The 26249-nt window shown below is 41.9% G+C and overlaps 1 protein-coding gene and 1 long non-coding RNA gene across 6 annotated transcripts in view; one reads left to right on the forward strand and one right to left on the reverse strand.

The window, feature by feature from the left end:
• Positions 1 to 26249, reverse strand: part of fnbp1a (formin binding protein 1a) — a 57708-nt gene that overhangs the window by 23277 nt on the left and 8182 nt on the right. For 3 of the 5 annotated variants that reach the window (XM_044196512.1, XM_044196511.1, XM_044196516.1), the window contains 10 exons: positions 21002 to 21117; positions 17370 to 17420; positions 16364 to 16511; positions 8921 to 8983; positions 8546 to 8638; positions 7957 to 7971; positions 7261 to 7389; positions 5432 to 5578; positions 2303 to 2479; positions 1070 to 1261 (listed from right to left, as the gene is read on the reverse strand). In XM_044196512.1, coding sequence (XP_044052447.1) covers positions 1070 to 1261; positions 2303 to 2479; positions 5432 to 5578; positions 7261 to 7389; positions 7957 to 7971; positions 8546 to 8638; positions 8921 to 8983; positions 16364 to 16511; positions 17370 to 17420; positions 21002 to 21117 — 1131 coding nt within the window. The remainder of the gene's footprint in view (positions 1 to 1069; positions 1262 to 2302; positions 2480 to 5431; positions 5579 to 7260; positions 7390 to 7956; positions 7972 to 8545; positions 8639 to 8920; positions 8984 to 16363; positions 16512 to 17369; positions 17421 to 21001; positions 21118 to 26249) is intronic. The other 2 variants (XM_044196514.1, XM_044196515.1) reach the window with 2 other exon arrangements.
• On the forward strand, positions 8996 to 16355 carry LOC122876322. Its single transcript, XR_006378059.1, has 3 exons — positions 8996 to 9935; positions 15005 to 15103; positions 15841 to 16355. It is a non-coding gene; the product is annotated as an uncharacterized LOC122876322 (long non-coding RNA).

A 26249-nucleotide genomic window follows, 5' to 3' on the forward strand; every position in this document is an offset into this window, starting at 1 on the left:
AAAGGACCTGAGGAGGAAGCACTGGAGGAAACCCAGATGGACAGGACCTCAACAAGTGCTCCTCAAGATGGAAGGGAGAATCAGCTTGACAAATGCCAGCAATTGCAGGAAGATGCTGCCACTCAAGACAAAGGCCCAGGGAGAGAGTCCCACTCCACCCACAGATGAAGGGAAGGCCGCTCTCACTTTGGTTTAAAAAAACCTATAGAGAGCCAACGGCTGCCACATATCAGGGAAAAGAAAGAAGATACTTCAAAGGGGCAACAGAAAAGAACAGTCCTTTGGTTAACATATTGACTTAACATATTATGAGATCACTACCTGACAACAGACCCTGGCATCCCTTTAGGGGAATGGGCTGTGATCTTAGGGGAACAACATGTTGCCTTATGATATTAGCCCCTGTAATTGTTGTCCCAATTGTATTGTTCTCTGAACCAAAAGAGTACTAATGCCAGTACAACCCCTACTTCAGTTTTATCCACTCCACATCATTTTCAACTGTGACCTTGGCACACAGCTGTAGTGACTTCACTCAGTCAAGCCCCAGGCAGAGTGAGGTACCCCTACCCTTTGAGTGTTCAATTTTATGGTTGATTAAGCATAATAAAAAGGGGGAATTGTAAGGGAAATTACACACACTTCACATATAATCATGTTCATTTCCATTATATTTGATCATGCTGAATCTTGTGCAATGTAACCTTAACAGCAAACACTAGTGTGTGAAAATACAATAACTGGTCAGGTGTTAAGTACTTAATACTGCAAGAAAATATAACAACTTGTCAGGTGTCAAGACTTGAAGTGAGACCACATGCACACTTGAGAGACTTCTCAGAGGGATGTTACCGGAAGGTCTTGACCACTAGGGAACACCGAGCCAGGGTTTAAAGGGAGTGGACAGATTCTCATTTGGGTGGATATTATAAACTAACCCTTGTCTTGTGTACCATGCTCTGAGCATTAAAAGTATGACAATACTGTAAGAGTTGTTTGTCTAGTACCTCATTGTCAGAGTGGGATTACAAAATTGCAACAGTATACATATGTGTGTGTGTGTGTGTACCCCTCTCTTTAGGCTGCGCAGACACTGCTTCCTGGTTCTGGAGCCAGAGGTCATGAGGTCATTCAGCCGCTGTGTGATTGGCTCTCTAGAGGCAGGGGGCGGAGACTGAGGATTGTTGGCCACGCCCCCAGGTGAAGGAGAGGTTGGGGGTGGAGGGGGAGGCTGCCGAGGGGAGGAGAGGAGGGTCAACAGCTTGAGAGAGAGAGAGAGAGAGAGAGGGGTGTAGTCAGTACATCCAGGTGACAGGTGTATGTATTATTAGGGGTGGAAAATATTAAAATACATGTACACCAGTACTTCAAAGTTGTACCTGTCTGCCTAACTTGCACTACACCGAACGTAGTTAAACTAGTTAGGTGTGGCGCTGTCGTGTCTAGTGAAGGGTTGAGTGAAGCTGATGCCGGCAGGTGCAAAGCACTATGTCGCTACACCTGACGCGACACCTGACACTTCCACCTAATCCCTTGATGCAGTCTTAATCCAGAGAGAGAGAGAGAAAGAGATTTACAATTGTTCTGTGCCCTGTGTGTCATTATTACAAGTATATGTTGCTTTTATTTTGTAATATGCAGCTTCCTGCTGTGTCTCCGGCCCTCAGTTTTCAGGCGATTTAATGAAGGTAAACACAATGAACGGCCATAATGGCACTGCACTCTGGTGCGGCACTTCTCAGAGGATTTATCAACATATCAGTCCTGCTGCCTTCAGATGCTGCAGGGATTTCGTGAACTGAAGGAGAAGCTTTCATACACTATAAAGCAGCTGTGGACAGCAGATCATTTCGCTCATAATGAACTGGAGCATTGTGAACCTATTCACTGCTGAATAACTGGAAAATAATCTTTATTTAAAACAAACTGCTATCATCATTTTTATGTAGCCTATAAAAACAACATACTTGAAATAATGACACACAGGGTGTAGAACAATCTCTTTTTCTCTCTCTCTGGATAAAGACTGCATCAAGGGATTAGGTAAGTGTTGTAAGTGTCAGGTGTCACGTTAGGTGTGGCGACATAGTGGTTTGCATCTGCCGGCATCAGCTTCACTCAACCCTGCATTGATACGCCACACTACATGCAACAGCGCTACATGTGCCTCTACATGTAACTAGAAATGTATTTGAAATTGTAGGTGTAATGTTAGAGGTTGGTCAGATCAGGTCTTATCAGGCGCTAATGAGTGTGTGCGTGTGTATACCTGTGTTTTGTATGCATGTGTGTATTTTTATACCTTGTTTTTGCGTATAAAGGGCCACAGCTTCCTGCTGTGTCTCCGGCCCTCAGTTCGGTTGTCGAGGTAACTGGATTCAGATATGCTCCTCCTCATGGTGGCGCTGTAGTCCTCAAACTCGACATCACCTGGAGGGTCGAAGCCTGATTTATACACCTCCACCACCTGCCGGGTATCCTATACACACAGAAACAGATCTGACCGTTATCCCTCAGTGACACCTACAGGAAATATGAACATTCTTGCTGGAGTTTGATAAACTAATTCTCAACACAATTTCCACTTATTTTGTGTTAGTAAGTCTATGTCAAATAATGATCATAATGTACTTAACCCTCAAGACCCCAGTAGAACTCTAGAATGTTGCTGCAGTTCACTGAGAACCCTCACTTAAAATGAAAATCCAAACAAACAGCTCTATCTCAAAAACAACAAGAAATTGACAATCACAAGTTGTGTTCATTTTATAAAACAAAACTTCCTCTTTAATTTGATACCAAATATGTGGCATGTGTAGCTTTTTAGACCGAGTTTGTTTCAATATATATAAAAAAAAAAACACCAGACAAAACAACAAATAGCATTAAAACTTGTAAATAGATATTTCCTTTAACTGCACAAGTTATCCTATCTTCCTCACACACACACTTTTTTTCTTTGTAAGAAACTTTATTATCAAAACTTCAAGTCACTACAAACTGTACTCAAAGTGAGCCAATAACAGCCTATAATAACATCCTTTTTAGGCTATTTTTACCTAGGTGTAGCCTACATAATATGAATTTAATAACTGTAATGATGCCAAACAATCAAAATATTCAATGAGAGATGCAATGGATTCTAAAAGAAGATAAAGTAACTCCAAATCTATTTAACAACAAGAATGTGATCCACAACATTTCTCCCCATCTGCTTCCCAGAGTCAACAAATCATAGCATATAATCGCACCCTATTTTTACTTAGGGGTACATGAAATTAATATATAAGTATGCCAAACAATCAAAACATTCAATGAGAAATGCATTTCAGTCTACCTAAAATAAGAGAAAGTAATTTCAGGTCAATTTTAAAACAAATTTGATCCACAACACTTCTCTCCGTTTGCTTTGTGAGTCAACATTCAGAGTCCGACAACAAAACAGATCCTTCACTGGATAATGCTAGGCTTTCAACATAAAACCCACACAGCAATGTTCTAAGAAAAAACAACAGTAATGTGTTACTAGGTAGTGTCTTTGGCAACTTATATGAGAAAAAAAAACGGCAAATTTATATGTGGAAAGGTCGCAGCGACCCGGTCAGTCCTCCCTACCGGCTCTTCGCCGCACTGCCCCCTGGAAAGCAGCATCTGTCTCTAGCAGTGAGAGCCGGGTAGGTCCTGCTGTTTACTGACTGTTATTATGTGATGTGATTTCAAACAATAAACTTGAATTCACAATGTCTGGGTTGCTTTCCACAATGCACTATGGATCTCTCTCACAACACAATCTTATGGTATCCATAAGATTATGAAGACAGGGACATTTAGGTGGAGGTATTGTTTGATTTACAAGTGGAAACCAGGTGAAAATCAGCTACAAAAAACAAACAGATCTCAAAGTTACGATATATATTTCCAGTTCCAGTTATTGATGACAGCTTAAAGTATCTACAATACAAAGCTCAGGACTTAATTTTCCGTGTTTTGATACACTGGGAATGATTTTAAAATGACAGGCGCTATAGTGAAATATAGAACAGGCGCTTTGGGGCGCTATGGGGTCTAGAGGGTTAATGTACTTTCTAACTTACTTGCTTTAATGTTGAACTGCCAATGTAGTTACAGGGGATACACATATTAAATTATAGTGACAGAGGCATTTAGTTATGGCACTTCTGCCCCTGTTTTTGCCAGCTAGATGCTATAGTAACTGCCACACTGCCATTGGATCAAATACAGTCAGGTACCGTCAGAGTGTGACAGGTGGTGAACACAGGCAGTAGGAATCAACATGACACTGGAAGTGACACTATACATGTTACAGTCATTCACTGGGGTCAACTTTTTCAGTGTAATCCTCAAAAACTGCTGTCTGGCAGCTGCTATAAACAGTGGTAGTGTTATGCAGCAGCTGTAATGCCCAATAGAGTGAGCTACCAGCAGCTGCCACAAACAGTGTGGCAGTTACCATGGAAGCTCCAGCAGCCACTGCCACTTTTTGAGCCAGGCCCTGCTTTTACATTAGCTGCCAAACACTTCCTGCACTCCTGCCCAAGTGCCTCTTACTCTGCTTATATGTAACCATGGTTGTCAACATAGATCCAGTTTAGATACAGATGTCTCACTGGACCAGATGGATCCAAGAAACAGTGTTAGTACCCTGCAGTACCCACACAAACACCCTGAGGAGCAAATTCATGTGTTCAAACAGACCTCAGACTATTTGAAAAAAAGTATTCCCCTCATTAATTTGACCAGGACTGCTGCATTAGCTCAGTGGGGGTGCAGTCAAAAAAAAACAAAAAACACTCAGGGTGGTCCTGCAAAAAAGTTGAATCTTGCGCAACTTTTGTCTAAAAGCAACGCAACATCATCTGGAAAGACACAACATTGGCAAATGAAATAAATGCAAGCGCATTTTCCTGGTGCGTGTATCTCTGACATTTACTTGATGATCAACATGACAAAAAATAAAATAATAGCCACCATAATAACCTTCCAGTGTAAAATGTGTCTCATAGTATTAAAACCCTCTGTGCAGTGTTTTGGTATCTTAATAGGGATTTCTGCATTGTGTCACTGATACCTGAAACAACACCCCACTAACGCAGCCCCTCGTTTTGTTTTAATGCTGGATTGTTTTCTGTCTGAATGCCCGGTGAAACTTATGGATGGACAAACTTCTTTGAGACTTCCAGCATCAGTGTTAGGTTAAAGAGCCGGTCTACTGCTCCACAATTAGGATATAAAACTCTTGAGGTTCCAGGAGGGAGGTGAAGGAGTGTGTTTTCATCCTCTGGTTCTTTTATGGCAGGAACCAACATTCTCAAAACATCCAGAGACTCTTCAGCATCTCAGCTCAAATCTCTGTCCAACAAACTACCAAAGCTACCTGAACTACACAGATTTCAGCCCAGAGGAGACTCACCATCCTGGGCTGGATGCCCTCAGCAGCGTCCATCATGGCGTCCAGACAGCGACTCACAACAGGAATAACTTTTCTCTCAGCCTCCGCTGACAAACGCATCGCTTCACAGATTCTCTCGATGCGCCGCTCCTCCATGTCCTGGATACGCTGCAGACACAGACACGTAAAAAATGTATACACTGTTATACTGAGCCTGATTTACTTGGTATATAACTGGTACCAGTGTGTGCAACTGCTGTCTTATCTGGTATACAACTGGTACCAGTGTGTGGTACTGCCAGTTTAACTAGTATAACTTGTAACAATGAGGTAGTGCTGGTTTACCTGGTACATAACTGGTACCAGTGTGTGGTAGTGCTGGTTAACCTGATTAAACTGGTATCCATGTGTGGTGGTGCTGGTTTAATTTAAATATAACTGGCACCATATATACCGTGTGTGGTAGGGCTGGTTTATATGGTATATAACTGGTAGCAGTGTGTGGTACTGTTGGTTTACCTGCTATATAACTGGTATCACAGTCTTTTAAAGTAGCTGTAATAAAACCTCTTAAAAAGCCCACTCTTGATCCAGGGGTTTTAGCCAACTTTAGACCTATATCTAACCTTCCCTTTCTCTCTAAGATACTTGAGAAAGCAGTCGCCAATCAGTTGTGTGACTTTCTACATAGCAATAGTTTTTTATTGGATTATTTTCAGTCAGGATTTAGAGTGTATCATAGCACAGAGACAGCACTGGTAAAAAAATTACACATGACTTGTCTCTGTACTTGTCTTGTTAGATCGTAGTGCTACATACGACACCATTGACCATCACATCCTATTATAGATACTGGAACATTTAATTGGCATTACAGGAACTACACTTAGCTGGTTTGAATCCTATCTATCAGATCGATCTGAGTTTGTACATGTTAAAGGTGAGTCCTCCGTGCATGCCATGCAAGTTTTTCATAGAGCTCCACAAGGTTCTGTGCTTGGACCAATTCAGTGATTGACCTGAAGTTACTTTCTCTTTTTTTAGGTAGACTAAGATGCATTTCATTGTGGCTTTTTACAACAGTTTTAGTACTATTTGTTGTTTTGTCAGGTGTTTTTTTTTTTGTGTTGAATCAAACTCGGCCTAAAAAGCTACACATGCCACACGTTTGGTATCAAATTAAAGAGGAAGTTGTATTTTTATTAAAAGAAAAGAACTTATGATTGTCAATTTCTTTCTGTTTTTGAGATAAAGCCGTTTGTTGCTCATTTAAGTGAGGGTTCTCAGTGAACTGCAGAAACATTCTAAAATTCTACTGGGGTCTAGAGGGTTAAGGACATAAAAACCTGGATGACCTGCAATTTTCTGATGTTAAACTCTGACAAAACTGAAGTTATTGTGCTTGGCCCAGAACACCTCCGAGACTCTAGATGGCATTGCCCTGGTCTCCAGCACCACCGTAAGGAACCTCCCAGTTATCTTTGATCAGGATTTGTCCTTTAACTCCCACATTATCTTAAAGAGCTCATAGTATCCTATTATGCAACTAGAACACTTCGCTCCCAGGATGCAGGGTTAGTTGTGGTTCCTAGAGTCTCCAAAAGTTAAATGGAAGCAAGAGCCTTCAGCTATCAAGCTCCTCTCCTGTGGAATCGGGTCCCAGTTTGGGTTTGGGAGGCAGACACCATCTCCACATTTAAGAGTAGACTTTCCTCATTGATATAGCTTATAGTTATATATAGTTATATGTGTGGTAGTGCTGGTTCACCTGGTATATAACTAGCACCACTGAGATAGTGCTGGTTTAACTGGTATATAACTGGTATCTGTGTGTGGTAGTGCAGATTTACCTGGTATATAACTGGTACAAGTGTGTGGTAGTGCTGGTGCTGGTCCTGGTTAAACTGGTTTAAACTGGTCACATAGTCTTTTCTGGACTCTTCAGCAGCTTGTTTTTTCTGTTGAGCCGTCTGACGAGCCTGAAACCAGTAAACAGATGAAAACACACTGAGTTTTACCCAAAATATATCTACCAACACCTCTCCAGCTCAGTAATTAGCATGGTGTATCTCTTTGTTTAATCCAAATAAAAACAATACATGTAAAGAAAGCAGTTTGTGGTTTTAGTGGGAGTTAGGCCGGCTGTCATTCAACAAGAAATAGTTCAGCAGTAACTCCCTCTACAACCACAAATGTTTGGATTGAACAAATGAGATTTAACATTAATCAATGAGCTTTAAAGGTGTTGGTAGAGCCAGGACAGAGGTAGACTAGAAGTTTCCCCTTACTTCCAGTCTTTATGTAAAACTAGGCTAATCCCATCCTGACTTCAGCTCTGTACTGAACACACAGACATCATAATCTGAACATCTCACTTTCAAAAAGAAGGAAAATAAGCCTCTTTCCCAAAATGTTGAACTTTTTTACAGTACAGACCGTACTGTTAAAATACAGTGAATGTCTGCTCAAATACACTCTAAAATATAATAAAATGAAAAATGGAGTACATATATTGAGTTTACAATAAATGTGTGATAGGACCTTACCTTCAGTGAGCAACGCTGAGCGAGCAACCGACACATCGACAGACCGAAAGACAGACAGGAGTTCAGATTAGTTAGATTTCTTGAAAACATTTTTGTTCTCATCTGAATTTTTTTTCAGTTCTTCTTCAGGCAGTACTATCGATCCTCACCTCCCTCAGACAGTTTAACACCCATTAACACATGGAGTGATGTGACTAACGACTAACAAAAAAAACCTTGCTCTATCTCTTATTGTTTCTAAATGTAGCACTTGAAGCAGTTTAGCATATTTGATGAAGTTGATGTACTTGCATGATTCTTTTTTTTGGATTGTATCCACATGGTTGAAATGCATTTATTGTAAGTCGCTTCGGATAAAAGCATCTGCTAAATAAATATAATGTAATGTAATAATACACTCATGTCAACACCTCCTCCTGGTGTGATATATTCTGCTTTTGTTGATTTAACTCTACTTGATTTAATGTTCATGTGTGTTTGTTAATATCAACAGAACTACAGTATGAAGTAGACAAACTAATAATGTACTAACACTCACGTATATTCTGTCAGCATCAGTGTTTGTATATATCTATATATATTTATCCACCTTCTCTCCATCTGTCTTGTCGAGGTCAATCCTGTCGGAGACTTGTTGAGCTCGCTCTGCTTCCTTACAGTCACGCTCAAACCGACGTTTACTCTGAACAACAACAAGGACAACAAGTAAACAACACATCATTGAAAACATCACAGTTTTTATCCTCTTAATACTGTCAGTCAGTATATTTGAACATAAACTGAAAAGAAATGTGTCAGTTTTTTTTGTTTGTTTTTTTTATCTATGGGGTCTAATTTTGACTCTGGGGTCAGAGGTGTTGGTGGGCGGAGTAATTAATTATGGGCGGGTCTGGTGTGGGAATGGGGGTGTTCGGGATGTGGGCGGGGCCAGATGCGTTGGCGGGCGGCATTAGAGGTCACTCACAGACTCCAGTTGTTTCCAGGAGCTCTCAATGTGCTGCTGGGCGCGACGGCCATCTTGGAAATGCTACAACAAAAACACAAACTGGTTACCACTCCAGTTAAACTTGTCAGCCCTGAACATACTGGTGACCTCATAATGTGTCTATACTGAACTGTGAATTCTGAGAAAATTTACTTTAAAGCAGTTCCCTAACAGGGACTTTTATTATGACAGGCTGTGTGAAGTGTATGTGTCTTCTTCCTCTATGAAGTAACTGTTTCCTGGTTTTAAAAGTTATTGTTATGGGAGGGTTTCTGAAGGACCAGATAAAAAAAACAGGAGTAAGGAAGGCTGAGTCCACAGACCGCCAAAATAAAAACCTTTGTCAGTTTCCACTAACAGCTGCAACCACTCTGGACATTTTTATTTTATTTTTCAGACCTCCTCCTCTGTTTGATATCCGCAGGTTTTAATTTCACTTTAAATCATCAGATTTCATTTGATAATGTTTTATACACTGTAATAAATCATTCTGTGGTCATGTAGATTTCAAATAATGTATTAGGTAAAATCTATTAAATATAATTGCGTCCTTGATTTTGTGGCAATTATTTAAGTAAATATCAAATATAAAATTCAGGTTAGCATTTCCGCTATCATGTTCCCTATGTTTCCTAAATGTTGTTGATATGTCATTAGTATGTTTTTATGAAATTGTGTAAGTATATTGGGTTTCATGTTAAGGTTATACACCTTTCCATGAATGGATATGTTGGGGGTTCGCCAGTAGTGTAACGAGAATCTTATTTTACGAACTGGACATGCCACACTTCTGTTGGCTTTACTTCCTCTTTGTGTCGGGAAGTGAAACGGGAAGTTACACATTCTCTGTGCTTTCTACACTTTTGCTGTTTTTGTTGTAAATATGTTACTTAAAAACACATGTAAAGTCAGTGCATCAACATTTTTACATTTTAGTGGAACGTCCGTGGAAGGGGAACTGCTCCCTCCGTAGATAAAAACGGCTTATTCTAAGGTAATGAAAACACAACGATGCTTCTTTTCAGGTGATTATACACTAACGAAAACATTCTTATGAATATTATTGCCATATGCTGTAAATAGAACATCCTAAGTTTTACACACGGAACCTTTAAAATACAGTATTTTTGATGAATTGATCAGATTGAGAAACCAGTCTGACCAGCTGGAATACCTGCTGTATTCATGCTTGCATGCATGAAGGGCCAATATCAGTTCTGTTTACAGTTGTAAGTGGCAAGTTCACAGTTGAAAAGTGAAAGATAATCACAAAATCATGTACATTGTCCATACTGAAGCCATCGTGAAGCTGTACCTTGTGGCAGAGACACAAGTCTATGTTTGGTTTGCTGTTTGCTGATGTGCTGACGTTCTGTGGTAAGCGTATAGTCTCATTTCTGGTCACCGGTGCTTGTGTGTTACTGGTTGTGTATTTTTGCAGCTCTAGCTCATCCCAGTTCATTTTGTTCAATTCTTCATTACAGCGGCTAATTATCTGCTATACATTTAAACGTACACTAGTTCTGCTCATATTCCACTCATAGCTCTCTCCTTTTAGTGACTTTCCCACTAATCCCACAGTTTACATGCTATTCAGTTTTGCTAGCTACTGTTCTTTAGCTTAGCAGCTAGCAATGGCCTGCCTCTCTCTCTCTCTCTCACTCTCTCTCTCTCTCTCTCTCTGTGTGTCAAATGTTTAGCTATTCCTCTGCCTCCTTTAGTGATAACGGTACATGTAATAAATGTAGTGTATTTGTAGTGTTGGAGGCGAGGCTTAGTGAATTTTAAACGCAGTTCCACACCATGGGAACTCAATCGTTAGCTGCTGTAGTTAGCCAGACCCCCGTAGCCGGTTAGTAGCCCGTAACAGCTTCTGTTAGTCGAAACCAGGGAGGCTGGGTGATTGTCCGAAGGAAGCATAGCCCTAAGCAGAAGCAGAAGTAACCCTAACCCTAACCCAGTGTTCACCACCAATCTGTTCATGTTTCTAACAAGTTCTCCCCACTCAGCGACACACCCGCTGAGAAACCAACTCTGATTATTGGCAGCTGAGTTTATTAGTGAATACACCACCACTCCACCTCAGAGCCAGACCCTCGAAATCTTACCTGCTCCGTGATCTTGGTTCTGCTGACGGTTAGTCTCCACACACCACTATCAGCGCTACACCACGGCCAGCCAGATCCACGTGGTAACACCTCACCCTGCTTTATTGACCAGCCTGCCTGTTCAGACCCATGCGGCGGCTAGACCCAGTCAGCAAGGTGACCCGTGCATCCAGGCTCGAAGTCGAAACCACTCCTACTCTCCCGGGGTTACCAAGTTCAATGCCAAAGGCTATGTTCTGAACTCCTACACCCCTTCCCACTATTCCTGCTAACATATAATAAAGTGTGAATTGGGTTATAAAAACTATTATATAAACTAGAACGATGTGTTCTGCATTTGTGGGTTCGAAGATCGTACATACGACGGAACGATCTGGCCAACATGAACCCAGCAGACAATAACCGGAAGTAGCACCCTACCACTTAGCGCTTGCTAACCAAGGGATTCTGCTAGGCCAGCATGAACAATTAATCCGGGCTCTGACAGACAGCAATCAGGCCATGGTTTCCCAAATTACACAGCTAACCCAGCAGGTTTCCCGACTCACCACCCAGCTCACGACCCCAGCTCCGACGACGTCCTCACCGCCAGCTACGCCATCACCATCACTGTCAGCTCAGCCACTCCGGGACTCCTACGCTTCGGATCCGAACCCCTTCTCCAGAGAAGTGAATGGCTCTAGTGTTCCTTGGTCTTCTGCCAGCGCCCCGTCACATTCTCCTCCAATCAGTCCAAGATTAACTATATAGTGGGACTACTATGGGGGAGAGTTTTAGCTTGGGCTGAGGCGATGCACGCTAGCAGACGGTCTTCGACCACCCGGACACCTGTGGGACCGCTGGTGATTGCCTTCTTCGGACCAGCCAAGGTAATCGTAGCATAGCGGATTTCTCCATTGAGTTCCGCACGCTAGCCGCTCACTCAGGGTGGAACGAGTAGGCCCTGGTTAGCGCCTTCAGAAGGTGTCTAAGCGAACTCGTCAAGGACGAGTTGGCTTCCCACGATGAACCCGTGGGCTTGGACGCATTAATTACCCTTTGTATCAGGGTAGACAATCGCCTTCGTGAACGACGCCAAGAGCGCCTCCTTCGGTCTCGTGTTGTGCCTTCACGCAGCTCTACGTCTCCGCCAGGGCCACGGCGGGGGAACCCAATGATTGCCGCTGCACCTCACCCGCAACAATCAGCCAGCCCAGACTTTGAACTGATGCAACTTGGCCAAGCCCACCTCACGCCGGAGAAAACACCTACGCCAACGTACTGCGGGGGAATGCCTCTACTGCAGCCGCCGGGGCTATTTCCTGGCTACTTGCCCCATGCGACCCAAAGGATTAGGCTCACTAGTTACAATGGGGGTTCTGGTGAGCCCTAACAACACCCACACAGATCACTTCTGCTGCTAGCCCTGATCGACTCGGGAGCGGAGGACAACTTCCTGGATGTGGAGCTCGCTCGACAGGCAGGCATCCCCACAGAGGTCTTGCAGGGGCCACAGAAGGTGGAGGCACTGGATGGCAGACCCCTAGCCCAGATAACCCATTGCACCGCCCCAGTTTCCATGGTCTTATCGGGCAATCACTGTGAGGACCTCCACTTCAAGCTCGTCTCGACACCTGGGACACCACTAGTGCTGGGTTACCCCTGGTTACGTCAACACAACCCCCACATTGACTGGAGAACAGGGAGGATCCTGAGTTGGAGCACCTACTGCCTCTCCACCTGTCTCCAATCTGCCTGATCACCCGTGGAAGTGAGGACGCCATCCAAACCAACACCCCCGGACCTGGCTTCAATTCCGAAATAGTACCACGATCTGCAGGAGGTGTTTAGCAAGGACTTGGCCCTGTCTTTACCACCACATCGCCCCTATGACTGTGCAATCGATCTCCTTCCTGGGTCCTCTCTGCCTTCAAGTCGCCTCTTTAACCTGTCTCGACCCGAACAGGAGGCCAAGGCCTCATTCGATCCTCTTCCTCACCTGTTGGAGCAGGGTTTTTCTTCGTAGCCAAGAAAGACAAGACACTGCAACCCTGCATCGACTATTGAGGTCTCAACCAGATCACCGTGAAGAACAAGTACCCCCTGCCTCTCATCAACTCAGCCTTCGAACCCCTCAACGGGGCCACCATCTTCATGTAGCTGGACCTCCGCAACACCTATCACCTGGTCCGCATACGGGAGGGGGATGAATGGAAAACCGCATTCAACACGCCGCTGGGCAACTTTACCTAGTCATGCCATTCGGGCTCACCAACGCACCAGCGGTGTTCCAAGCCCTAGTAAATGACATCCTCTGCGACTTCCTGAACCGCTTTGTGTACGTCTACCTCGACGACATCTTCATCTTCTCCTGAGACCCAGCCAGCGACGTTAATCACGTCCGTCTGGTCTTGCAACAACTCTTAGAGAACTGTCTCTTTGTCAAGGCCGAGAAGTGTGAATTCCTTGCGGACTCTGTCAGTTTCTTGGGTTACATCCTGGAGAGGATTTGCCAACTTCTATCGGAGGTTCATCCAAGACTACAGTCGTGTGGCGGCCCCCCTCACCAAACTCACCTCCTCCAAGGTGTCTCTCTCATGGAACGCCAAGGCAGATACCGCCTTGGCCAAGCTTAAGGCCTTGTTCACCGCCGCTCCCATCCTGATCCAACTGGATGCTGCACGCCAATTCACGGTGGAGGTGAACGCATTGGACGTAGGAGTCGGAGCCGTTCTCTCCCAGTATTCCGACACCGATCAGAGACTTCACCCCTGTGCTTTCTTCTCCCGCCGAATGATTATGATGTGGGCAACAGAGAGCTACTGGCGGTAAAGACGGCATTGGAGGAATGGCACCACTGGTTGGAAGGAGCAGAACAACACTTCATTGTGCGGACAGATCACAAAAATTTTGAATATATTCAATCCGCTAAGAGGCTCAATTCCCTAATGGGCTCTCATCATCTTCACTGTCAGAGGGGACATTGATCCTCTTGGTGTCCTCTTGAAAGGACTCCAGGTGTGCTTTATTCCCTTGGACCATCTTTAATCTGCCTCCTGAGCCGATGCCCTCACAGGATACATATGCATGATTGCTGCACAGAGTATCTTTCCAGATGTAGATGGAATAAGTTAAGAATATGAGGTTGTTCTTCCTTCCTTCTTTTTGTTGGGTGTAGTCAGTGACGAGGACCTCTGGGTTTTCACGGAATATCTTCTCCTTGTGTTTCTCCCTAGCTCTTCCACTTTTACATTTTTGTTAGCTTTTCTAGCCTACGAACACTGGCAAAAAACTGAACTATGTACAGTTTACCAGATAAATTAATGTTACCAACAAGGATCCTTTAATGTTTCTTCTTGTCTTTATAAAGGCACCTCTTCTGTTAGCTTCTTCAGTGTAGTTTCTCCTTTGAAATGTTAACAGTTGCTAGCTAGATGGACTGTTAGCCAGTTGTTTGGATTTTAAAAAAATATTCAAAGATGATATTTCCTCTTCTGTCTTTTTTGTTGATTAATGCGGTTACCTCTTCTCTGGAGTCCTTTCTGAAGATTATTTGAAGGTAATTTAGCAAAATGTCCCACTTTTTTAGGTCCACGTTTGAGATGTATTCAGCATCTCTCTCTCTCTCTCGCTCTCTCTCTCTTGTCGCCAAGTGCTTGCTCATGGTGGGATTTGTTGGGTCTCTGTCAATAATATTATAAAGAATACGATCTAGACCTGCTCTATAGGACAAGTGCAGTGAGATAACTTCTGGTTTGAATTGGCGCTATATAAATAAAATTGGTCTGACAAAGCTCTACAGTGAAGCAGGCAAGTAAAATATTTTCAGGACCGATATGCATGATGACCAAACCACCAAAATAAGATCCAGTTTGTACAAAAACAGAATTTATCTATAAGTGTTATGTGTTTACACTTCTAAATTAGAGAAACACCCACGGTGATTTTTTTAATCAGTTGTTACATTCATCTCCAGGACTTTGTGTGCTCTTCTCTTGAGAGGACCAGAAAGGATGTCCTTCGGTGCCTTTTAGAATACCTTGGAGAACATGGGGAACATCTCAAAGAATTCAAAGTAGGTGAACTTACTTTGCATCAAACTAATTAAATAAGGACTATAATTCCTTAATAAGATGCTGTTGTCAAGTAGATTGATTCAGATGTGTGACAAATGTTTTTGTAGCATTTTCTTTCTTTTAAAGCAAGGTGTTGCCCTGCCATGCACCACCAGAAGAGCTTCAGTGCACCTTGTCATAGATTCTCCAAATCTCTGAACTCTACAGGAGGGATGAACACCATTCTTCCACAAGATACTGTACATGAAGTGTGATATTTTAATAGGGCAGCATAAATTCACACCTGTGGGAGATTTTGGACTGAGGTATTAGACAGCGTTCTCCACCAAATCATCAAAACACCAAATGACGGCTATCCCTCCATTAGAGTTCAGAGACTTAGAGGATCTATCCAAAGGCGCATTGAAGCTGTTCTGGCAGCATGTGGTGACCCAGCACCTTTCTGACAACACCTTCTGGTTTTTATTAGGGTTCAGATCAGGGGTCGTTTTGTTCTCTATGAACTGTGGGCTTGTAAAGCCCTTTGAGCTCTAACAGTGAATAAGGGCTATAAATAAACTTGAACTTGAAATTTAATTGTAATGTATGGGTGGATTTAATTTGTAATCCACCCATACATTGATATGACTGACACAGAGGCCCTTTATTAAAAATGTATCGTCTAGTGATGTGATATGCCTGCAATATTTTTTTGACAGTTTTAAACTATGACACTGATTTCAATTTCATGTTGCAGGACACTGAGAACTTGTAGGAACTTGGAGGAACAGCTCCATTGCCACTATGACCAAAACAGCTCATAGTGGCAATTACTGTGATCCAGAGCTATAAGTGACAGCCCAAGGACAACTTCCCACACAAAAGTTGTGATCTATAAAACCAAACCTGACGGAAGAATGTGCGCACCTGTAAGTAAACTCTGACCCATGCGAACGCACATTTTGGAGACAGGGGAAATTGGCAAAGCAGATGGTGAGGTCGTGAATTGAAGCCAGATGTATAATGATGCCTCTAACATTTAATTTCACTTAATATCAAACATTAATTATAGATCCACTTTTTAACATTCAAACCAGCAGTGTTATTTATACTTGCGCTTGCAGTGAGCCATAACTCTTTCTGCGTAAATGTAATGTCATCACTCCCCAAACTGCTGAACTGAGCTGTTTGTGAGGAGTGATGAGCATCAGTTATTGTTTATTTGTGTGTGTGTGTGTGTGCGTTTGTTTGTTTGTGTCTGTGTTTGTTTGTTTACTCACAGTCTTTCTCTCAGTCTTCAGCTCCTGTGTGTATCTTGTCATCTCAGATACGATCTGTGTGTTCAGGTTTTCAGCGAGTTCTTCCCTCTGAACCGAAAGTTCATTCAGCTGACGGAGAGTCGCCGCAAACGCCAAACACCAGGTGTACCTGTAACAACCAATCAGACACCAAGTGTACATGTAACAACTAATCAGACACCAGGTGTGTCTGTAACAACCAATCAGACACTGGGTGTACTTGTTGTGAATTCCCTCTGTGCTGCTGAGGAACACTGCCCCTAGAGGGCTTGGAGACAATTTACCTCTTGCATAACCCTCCTGATTGGAGTAAGTGACTCCAGGTGTGCTCAGGTACTCAGGTGAAGACCAAGATCACTCACTGCCAGTTCAGAGCAGGCAGACCTTGCATTCAGGTGTCTCCAGCCCTGCCTCCCTCATGCATTACTGACAATGTTAGTTTCCTTTTTGACAGTTTATTGTTTGAATTATGTTTGTGACCATACATTTCTACCTCAGTTATGGATAGCTTGATTTACTGTATTTACTATTGATTTATGCATTTGTGTCTTGATTATACTGCAGAAAACGAGTTGAATTGAGGCAATAAATGGATAACTGAATTGTATTTCCCTGTCAAGAACTCTTTTAGGCTCTTAACTACTCCAACTATTCCTACACCTTCACCAGCACAAGCATTAGAGAAAAGCTAGTTCAGTACCTGTAACAACCAATCAGACACCTTTAAGTTGCTGTTCATATTAATTAAACTCCAACCAGTATCCACCTGTTGGGTCTGAGTCTATGTTCACCTGGGGGAGTATTGTCACTTCCTGCAGCTGAGCTCAGTGTTTCCTTATGGGGAGTGACCAGGTCAGAGTCTAGGCAACAAACATTAACTCTGAACATTTCATTTATTCACTGAGACATTTTTAAAAAAATTAACATTATTTGATTTCAGATGAAAGAATAAACAAAATAATACATCTAAAGAAACATGCTGACTGACCTGCTCTCATCCTCTCTGCTTCTCTTAGGATGATACTTCTTAGACAGACTCCTGCAGACAGACAGGTGGAGAGAGAGACAGGTGGAGAGAAGAGAAAGATCGAGAGAGAGAAAGACAGGTAGAGACAGGCAGGTATAGAGAAGAGAGAAACAGATAGAGACAGACAGATAGATCTCACATTAATGACATTTATACCAGAATGTTAAATCAAACTCATTATTTCTCATGTTTGTTTCCATATTTAATTCAATGAACAGACAAAGTGTTTGATCAACTTGGAGATGTTCATAGTATTTCAAGTCGGTGTTAAACAACAGTCAGGTGTTCATATGAACATGGATCTGTTCGTACTGGACATTAACAGATTTCATGTGTTTTCTAATGGAAGTGATGAGGGACAAAATCTACAGCCATCTTAATGTTAAATATATATTCTAAAGTTTATGTGAAATTAATATGAAGCTTCAACAGTTCAACACATCAAGCTGAGATTTTACTATAAAATTCTCTTTGTGTTTGATGACTGTGTGTGGTTATGTTGAACCTGCTGAAGTTTCATATTAACTTCAGGTACACTCTGTTAACTGTTCCAAAATAATTGATTTTAAGATTTTTATCATCATCACCTACAAAAAACTCAATGGTCTGGATCCAGTCATCATTTCAGATATGTTCACCTCATATATACCAGAGTACATCCTCAGATCATCTAATGAGCATCTTCTGTTGGTTCACATGATGTTTGTTAAATAAAGACCAAACTTTGTCGGCGAAGCTCTCTATGGAGGCTTTCCAGCTCACTTTCTACATTTTTATCATGATTAAAAATATTCCTATTTAATCAGGATTTTATTTGATTCTGTTAAACTCTGTTAAAAACTTGATTATTTTTTTCACCTATATTTATTCAGGGGTAGTTTCACTGAGAGCAATGCTCTCTTTTTCAGGAACGCCCTGATCACATTCAGACATTCACACCTGGAAGCTGCCCAGTGCAACCACAGCCTGATCTGCTGGCCACTGAGCAGTTCCACTGGAGCAGTTGGGGTTAAGGGCCTTGCTCAAGGGCATCTCAGTGGTGGGGCGAGAGGGAGGGGCAAGCGCTGCTTTTCACTTTCCCCACCCAGATTAATCCTGCCAGGGTGGGATTCAACCGAAGACCTTCCGGTCACAAGCTTGCTTCTGAATGAAGTGTTTGATGTTACTTTTACTGGGTGTTCCTGTTTTATGACACTCTGTTAAGCGCTTTGTAACCTGTGAAAAACTGTATTAAAAGTTCATGCGTTGAAGTCACATTGAGGAGGTGACATACAGGTGACATGCAGATGACAAACAGGTGATATAGAGGCTACATACAGGTGACCTACACGTGACAAACCGGCGATATAGAGGTGACATACAGGCAGGGGCACTCGTTACAAGTAACCGGAACAGTAACTTTTCACGTTCCTTTTTAAAACTGTACTTTTACTTTTTACTCAAGTATTTTTTGGGGCCAGTAATCTACTTTTAACTGTGCTACGTTTGCCATTTATACTTTCGTTACAACTAGTTTGTTATCTACTATGCATTTTGCTACATTAACCAAAATCAGCTGTCACCCAAGCTGTGTGCGCGGTTATGCAGGAGAGCTTTAACCGGTCTCCCTTGCGGTACAAAGAGACATGCCCTACACAGTTCCCACGTACACGTCAATTTGGCCCTTTAACAGAGCCACACTTTTTAACATACATGGCCTTGCCACCATTTTGAATTTCCTTTCTTTGTCTAACCATGTGGCTGCTGCTCTGCTGCCATTTTGAATTGGATTTCTTTAGTTTGACGCCATTTTGGACCCAAGCAGCCATTTTGGATTACTCACACACACACCCTTTTGTTCTTTAGCTTAGTGCATTTAGAGTTATACTTCATATAATGTGTTTTTTCTTTATCTTTTAATAAATGCTTGTGCATAATTACACTGGTTTCTTTAATGTCCACTTGTGGAGATCGGAGGAAGTTGTCTGTGGTTGTCCTGTTGTTAACTTGCTTCGTACTCCTGTTAGCATGTGAAGTTAGCTTGCAGGCTTTGTGTGTGGCATCCGTTTGCGCTAAACTTTGTTGCAGAGATCCAATAGGCCTTCGCAGCGCTTTAGTAGATCAGGAGACTTCGGTTCTGCTGCGTGTTTCTGCTCTGAGCAGATTAGTTCAGTTCAGGTGGTTGTCTGCTGGTGAGCAGGCCACACTGAGAGGGAGCCGACCACGGCTGTCCACTGCAGTGAAGGATTCCAGGAGAAAGAGAGTCAGAACAATTGGTCGCTGACCTTTTTATTGACCTAGTGACATCCAGGTCACAGGTCAGACTGCCAATGCTGCATTCAATGGCTCTCACAATTGTGAGACAAAAGAGAATGCCGTCTCCTAACAAAAGTTCAGTTAACAAATCACCCAATTGAATGAATTCATCTGTGGAGTCCCAACAGCCCAGTTATATGTTTGGTGACATGTTACCAGTCTGTAAAGAAAGAATTTGCTTTGAAGTTGCTGTGATTATCTGGCAGTCCCGTTGGATGAGCCAGGCAGAGAAGAATGTTGGTTCTGACTGAAGAAAAGTTCATACTGTGCAGTCCTTTTTTGCAGCTAGAGGACCCGGTCACTCTATCTGTGGTTCTCCTCAAAGTCAGTTCTAAAAGTTAGCTGGCAAACTTTGTGTAATAGCTGTTGACGCTAAACTTTGTTGCAGAAATCTTACGCAGGCTCTCGCAGTGCTGTTTTAGATCAGAGAGAGTTCAGTTTTGCTGTGTGTCTGCTCCAAGCAGACGACACAGAGGGACACAGCAGCAATGGTCTGCTGCGTGTGAAGACTTCCAGGAGAAATACCGCTGCCCCCTTTATTGACCTGGTGACATGGGTCACAGGTCAAACTGACCAATCGTAGCTGGGAACTGGGTACATGGGTGGAGTTCACACCTCCAGGGACTCTGGGAGACTGAGTTCCATGGCTCTCCTTTGTTTACAGAACAAAAGAGCATGCAGTCTCCTAATAGAGTTCAGTTCAAGTCCCACAAATTAATGAATTCATCTGTGGAGTCCCAACAGCTACATGTCCAAATCAAGATAACAACAGACACACGCAACAACAGTAGGCTAGGCAGCTAGCAAATGTGATATTTTAAAGTGATCTTTCATGTAGATAAAAAATAATAAGTAAAATAATTGTATTAAGCAGAAATTGCTAAATTAGAGATAATCAACATGCAAAGCAAAGTGCATTCCGCAGAAATAACCATGTTGCACAGTAGCTATTTCTAACCTGATGCACAGTGGATGTAACACTTATTCCAAAAAGAGACTTGAGACTTTACTCAGACTCTTGACCAAAGGAGACTTGGCTTGGACTTGCATAAAATGACTTGTTAAGATCTCTGGCCCGCACACACAAAAAAATATTAACACAAAGTAACTTGTACTTTGAGTAGTTTATTGATCAAGTACTTTTATACTTTTACTTGAGTAGGTTTGTCAAATGGTAGGTTTTACTTTTAATTGAGCAATTTTTATGGGAGTAATTGTAGATTTTCAGTACTCCACCCACCACTGCTTACAGGTGACCTATGAGTGACATACAGGTGACCTACAGGTGATGTTGATACCTGATCTGTTTGGCGTAGCTCAGCTCGATGTCAGCTCTCTCTTTAACAAACTTGCTGTATCTCTCCAGGAAGTCGATTCCCCAGCTTGTGTGTTTCTCCAAGTTATCAAACTGATCCTGAAACACAAAACAAGACAAAAATCAGTGTGTAAAGTTTTAGTTCTGTCATCTCCACACTGACATCTGTACTGTAGTTATATTATTTATAGTGTCATACAAGTGTTCAGCTCACACAGCTTAGATACTGCTGCAGTGGTGAAACATAAACAGAACTTCTTACATAAAACTTTACAAAGAACTTTGTCTCTCAAACAAAAATAAAATCTGTAAAAAAGTTTCTCTCACTGAAACAGTTATACGTTTCAATAATCAAACAGAAATGAACATTTTACTAACAAGTTTCGCCCTCAAACCATCATATAATGAACAATAAATGAAATGGAGTTGTCTTCAGTTTCACATAAATCACAGAACAGTTTTTTCTCTTCGTGGAGGCATTAAATATGTTTCTACAGCGGTTGAACCTGAATGTAACTGAGATCTTTGACTTTTAGTTCAATTCTGCTTCACATACAGTCAGATTCTGAAATGTAGAGCTGTAACCATTAGTCGATTCATCACTTTCAGTCTTTTCAAGCAAAAATGCTAAAAATTCTCTGGTTTCAGATTTTCAGATGTGATAATTTGATGCTTTTGCTTCTTCATATAGGATTATAAACTAAATATCTTTGGATTTCAGACTGTTGGTTGAATAAAACAAGACATTTGATTACATCTCCTTTGGCTGTGGGGAATTTAAACTGAAAGAAAAGAAAGACCTGTGTTATATATTGGTGTCACTACAAAGTTCATCCAGCAGAATGCACTGTCACTATAGTGGCAAACAGTTTTAAAATGAAAGTGAAGTAACAGTTCTTAAGAACTCACATTATGGCAGTAAAATACAGCTGCTGTGAAGAAATTTAACAGCCACCTCACTAATGGTTAAAACTATAAACCAGCACAAAAATGACAACTACCAACATAAACCACCATGTTCTGAACAGACACATCGCAAACACTTACAAAAACTAACATTTGCATTTTGGAACATAACGCAGCTAACTTAAACTTTCAGCATTAGGCAGTGCATTCTGGGAAATGTGGACCATCACTATGGCTACAATACTCTCAGCACTACGCAGCACATGTAGTAGAGTGCCTTGTGCACAGCTGAACAGACGTAGTGGAGTCAAATAGGTGTGTTTACAGTAAGTTGCTTACTAGTTTGTGAAATACATTGCTGGAAAGTTAAAAAATGAGCCCATCATTTTCCCCTTTCAGTATAACTAATATAACCCTGTCCCTGACAACCGTCACGTCACTCATGCTCATCACAACTGTTTGTTATGTTAGCGAGGTAGCAGACTGAAAGGTAAGTGTAAGAGTATCTCTTCATCATTCTGCAGCTCAGTTCAAATAAATTTTATTTATATAGCACCAATTCATAACAGAAGTTATCTCATTGCACTTTTCCTATAGAGCAGGTCTAGACCGAACTCTTTATAATATTATTTACAGAGACCCAACAAATCCCACCATGAGCAAGCACTTGGCGACAGTGGCAAGGAAAAACTTCCTTTAAGAGGCAGAAACCTCGGGCAGAACCAGACTCAGGGTGGGCGGCCATCTGCCGCTGCTGGGTTGAGAGAGCGAGGGGGGTGGGGCATACAAAAGAGCATACAGTAGCACAAAGCAAATTTCACCTAAAAAAATAATGTATTGGTAGGGGTAATATTAATATTAATCAAATAATTATAATAGGAATGATAGTGATAGGAATAATAATGGTAATAACAGTAATAAGACTGATAATAATAATTGTAGTGTGGTTGTCAAGCAGGAACACGGGGGCAGCAGGTGGCCCACAACCACAGATCTAGTCTCTGCAGCTCCGGAGGCAGAAATACCTCCTGAAAGTGACAGAAAGAGAGAAGACAGAGACGAGAAAGCACAAAACTACAGGAGAGAGAAGATGTTTAGTTAGTAACATGCAGTAATGGGATAAAAATGCATACTAATGGAGAGAGAGAGGAGCTCAGTGCATCATGGGAAGTCTCCCGGCAGTCTAGGCCTATAGCAGCATAACTAAGGGATGGTTCAGGACTCACCTGATTTTTTTCCCTAGTTCTCGTCAGCACTAGTGTCGCATCATTCTGGATCAACTGGAGAGTCTTAAGGGACTTATACGGGCAGCCTGATAATAAGGAATTGCAATAGCTCAGCCTAGTAGTAACAAATGCATGCACTAGTTTTTCGGCATCATTTTGAGACAGGATGTGCCTGATTTTTGCAATGTTACATAGGTGAAAGAAGGCAGTCCTTCAAGTTAGAGAAGATAACTCCAAGGTTCCTTACGGTGGTGCTGGAGGCCAGGACAATGCCATCTAGAGCAACTATATCTTTAGATATGTGGTACATAGCCTGTTAATATAGACAGATTGATCATATCCAGTAAAGAAGTGCTAACTAAGCGTAAAACTTCTTTAAGCAGCCTAGATGGAATGGGGTCTAAGAGACAGGTTGATGGCTTAGATGAAGAAATCAAAGTTAGTTGAAGAAGGTTGATAGGAGAAAAGCAGTCTAAATATATATCAGGTTTTACAGGTGTTTCTAAGGTTCCTGTGTTTGAAGATAAGTCGGTACCAGTTGAAGGCAGGACGTGATGAATTTTTTTTCTAATAGTTAAAATTTTATCATTAAAGAAGCTCATGAAGTCGTTACTACTGACGGCTATAGGAATATATGGTTCAATAGAGCTGTGACTCTCGGTCAGCCTGGCTACAGTGCTGAAAAGAAACCTGGGGTTGTTCTTATTTTCCTCTATTAATGATGAGCAGTAAGCTGCTCTGGCATTACGGAGAGCCTTCCTATATGTTTTAAGACTATCTTGCCAGACTAAACGAGATTCTTCGAGGTTGTTGGAACGCCATTTCCTTTGAAGTTTTTGTGATGTTTGCTTTAATTTGCGGGTTTGGGGGTTATACCATGGAGCTAACCTTCTTTGTTTTATTATCTTCTTTTTTAGAGGGGCAATAGAGTCGAGTGTCGATCGCAGTGAGCCTGCAGCGCTATCAACTAGATGGTCAATTTGGGAGGGGCTGCAATTAGCATAGGAGTCCTCTGTTATATTGAGACAGCATTGAATTAAATGCAGATGGGATCGCTTCCTTAAATTTAGCTACAGCACTATCAGATAGACATCTAGTGTAGGTTAGGTTTGCCTAATGGTGTGTATTCCAGTAATAGGAGTTCAAAAGTTATTAAGTAATGGTCCGATAAAGAAGGATTCTGTGGAAAGACTATTTCTGCATATGAGAGCTGCTCCTTCCAAAGTGGGATGAGTGCTATCTCTCCTAATCAGACCAGGTCTTCCCCAGAAAATCCACCAATTATCTACAAAGCCCACCTCGACAGCCAGCGGCGGAATGAAGAAATGCGTTACCGTTGACGTGAATAACAGTCTTACTGTATTTACGCTTATCCTTAGCCACTAGTTTTAAATAGGATTCAATGTCGCCCGCTCTGGCCCCAGGAATACATTTGACTATGGTCGCTGGTGTCGCTAACTTCACGCTTCTCAAAATGGAGCTGCCAATAATCAGAACTGGTTTCTCAGCGGGTGTGTCGCTGAGTGGGGAGAAGTTGTTAGAAACATGAACAGGTTGGTGGTGAACATTGGGCTTCTGCTTAGGGCTATGCTTCCTTCGCCACCCAGCCTCCCTGACGGTTAACAGGAGCTACCTCTGGTCAGTTCGCACCGGCTACTGGGGGCTGGCTAACTTCAGCAGCTAACGATTGAATTCCCATGGTGTGGAACTGCATTTCCAATTCACTAAGCCTCCCGTCCAATGCTACAAATAAGCTACATTTATTACATGTACCATTATCACTAAAGGAGGCAGAGGAATAGCTAAACATGTGACACACCGAGCAGGAGAGTGAGAGAGAGGGAGAGAAGCCATCACTAGCTGCTAAACTAAAGAACGGTGGCTAGCAAAACTGAATAGCGTGTAAACTGTGAGATTAGCGAGAAAGTCGTTAAAAGAAGGAGAGAGCTATGAGTGCTTGAGCAGAACTAGTGTAAGTTTAAATGTATAGTATTTGTTACTGTAATGAAGAATTGAACCAAATTAACTGTGATGAGCTAGAGCATCAAAAATACACTACCAGTAAAACACAAACACCGGTGACTGGAAATCAGACAATACGCTTACCGCAGCATGACCAACCAAAACCATAGACGATGGTGCGCTGGTGGTTTGAGCCTGTTTAGTGTCGACTTCACGCTACGTTGTTACCTAGTTGGTGAGATGCAATGCTAGAAAGTAAATAAACAACATCAGGAGCTGTTTTTTTTCACTGGATACATTGAACGTTTCCCCTCAACGTTTATAGCAGAGGCGCTGTTTATCTCTTGACTCGGCAGCAGCAAACCTTCATGTTCATGTATGTTTTTATATTAACAGCAAAATATTGCTACAGACGACATGTTTTGATTAGCAAGAAAAAAAGCATTTCTGATTCGAGTTGAATCCTTATGGTTCAGAATCGGAACAAAACTGCAGCATGAATCTCAGAGCTTGAGAGAATATGTGATTTAGTAGAGAGCAGTGGTGGAACGTAACTAAGTACATTTAGTACTGTACTTTAGTACAATTTAGAGGTACTTGTACTTTACTTGAGTATTTCCATGGCATTTTCTGCTACTTAAACCTAACACTGCAGCGGCAGATGGCCGCCCCCCCAGAGTCTGGTTCTGCTCGAGGTTTCTGCCTCTTAAAGGAAGTTTTTCCTTGCTGCTGTGGCCAAGTGCTTGCTCATGGTGGGATTTGTTGGGTCTCTGTAAATAATAGTATAAAGAGTTCAGTCTAGACCTGCTCTATAGGAAAAGTGCAATGAGATAACTTCTGTTATGAATTCGCGCTATATAAATAACATTGAATTGAATTACTTCAGCAATTGACTGATACTGAACAGTACTGATGTTTATTTAGCTATTTATATATTTTTATTTATTCTTTATTTTCTCAGTGTTTATTTTTAGAATTGTTCACAATGTATATGTAAAATTATTTAACACTTTAAAGAATATTTAACTTAAATATTCTTGAATAAAGTTATTTGTTTAAGAAAGCAGTCTACTGATTACCTTTGCAAAGTTATATTGGCACAAAATCGGTGGACAATCCACATAGACAGGGTCTATT

The sequence above is a fragment of the Siniperca chuatsi genome, linkage group LG5, assembly GCF_020085105.1.
Source record: "Siniperca chuatsi isolate FFG_IHB_CAS linkage group LG5, ASM2008510v1, whole genome shotgun sequence".
Classification (NCBI taxonomy): domain Eukaryota; kingdom Metazoa; phylum Chordata; class Actinopteri; order Centrarchiformes; family Sinipercidae; genus Siniperca; species Siniperca chuatsi.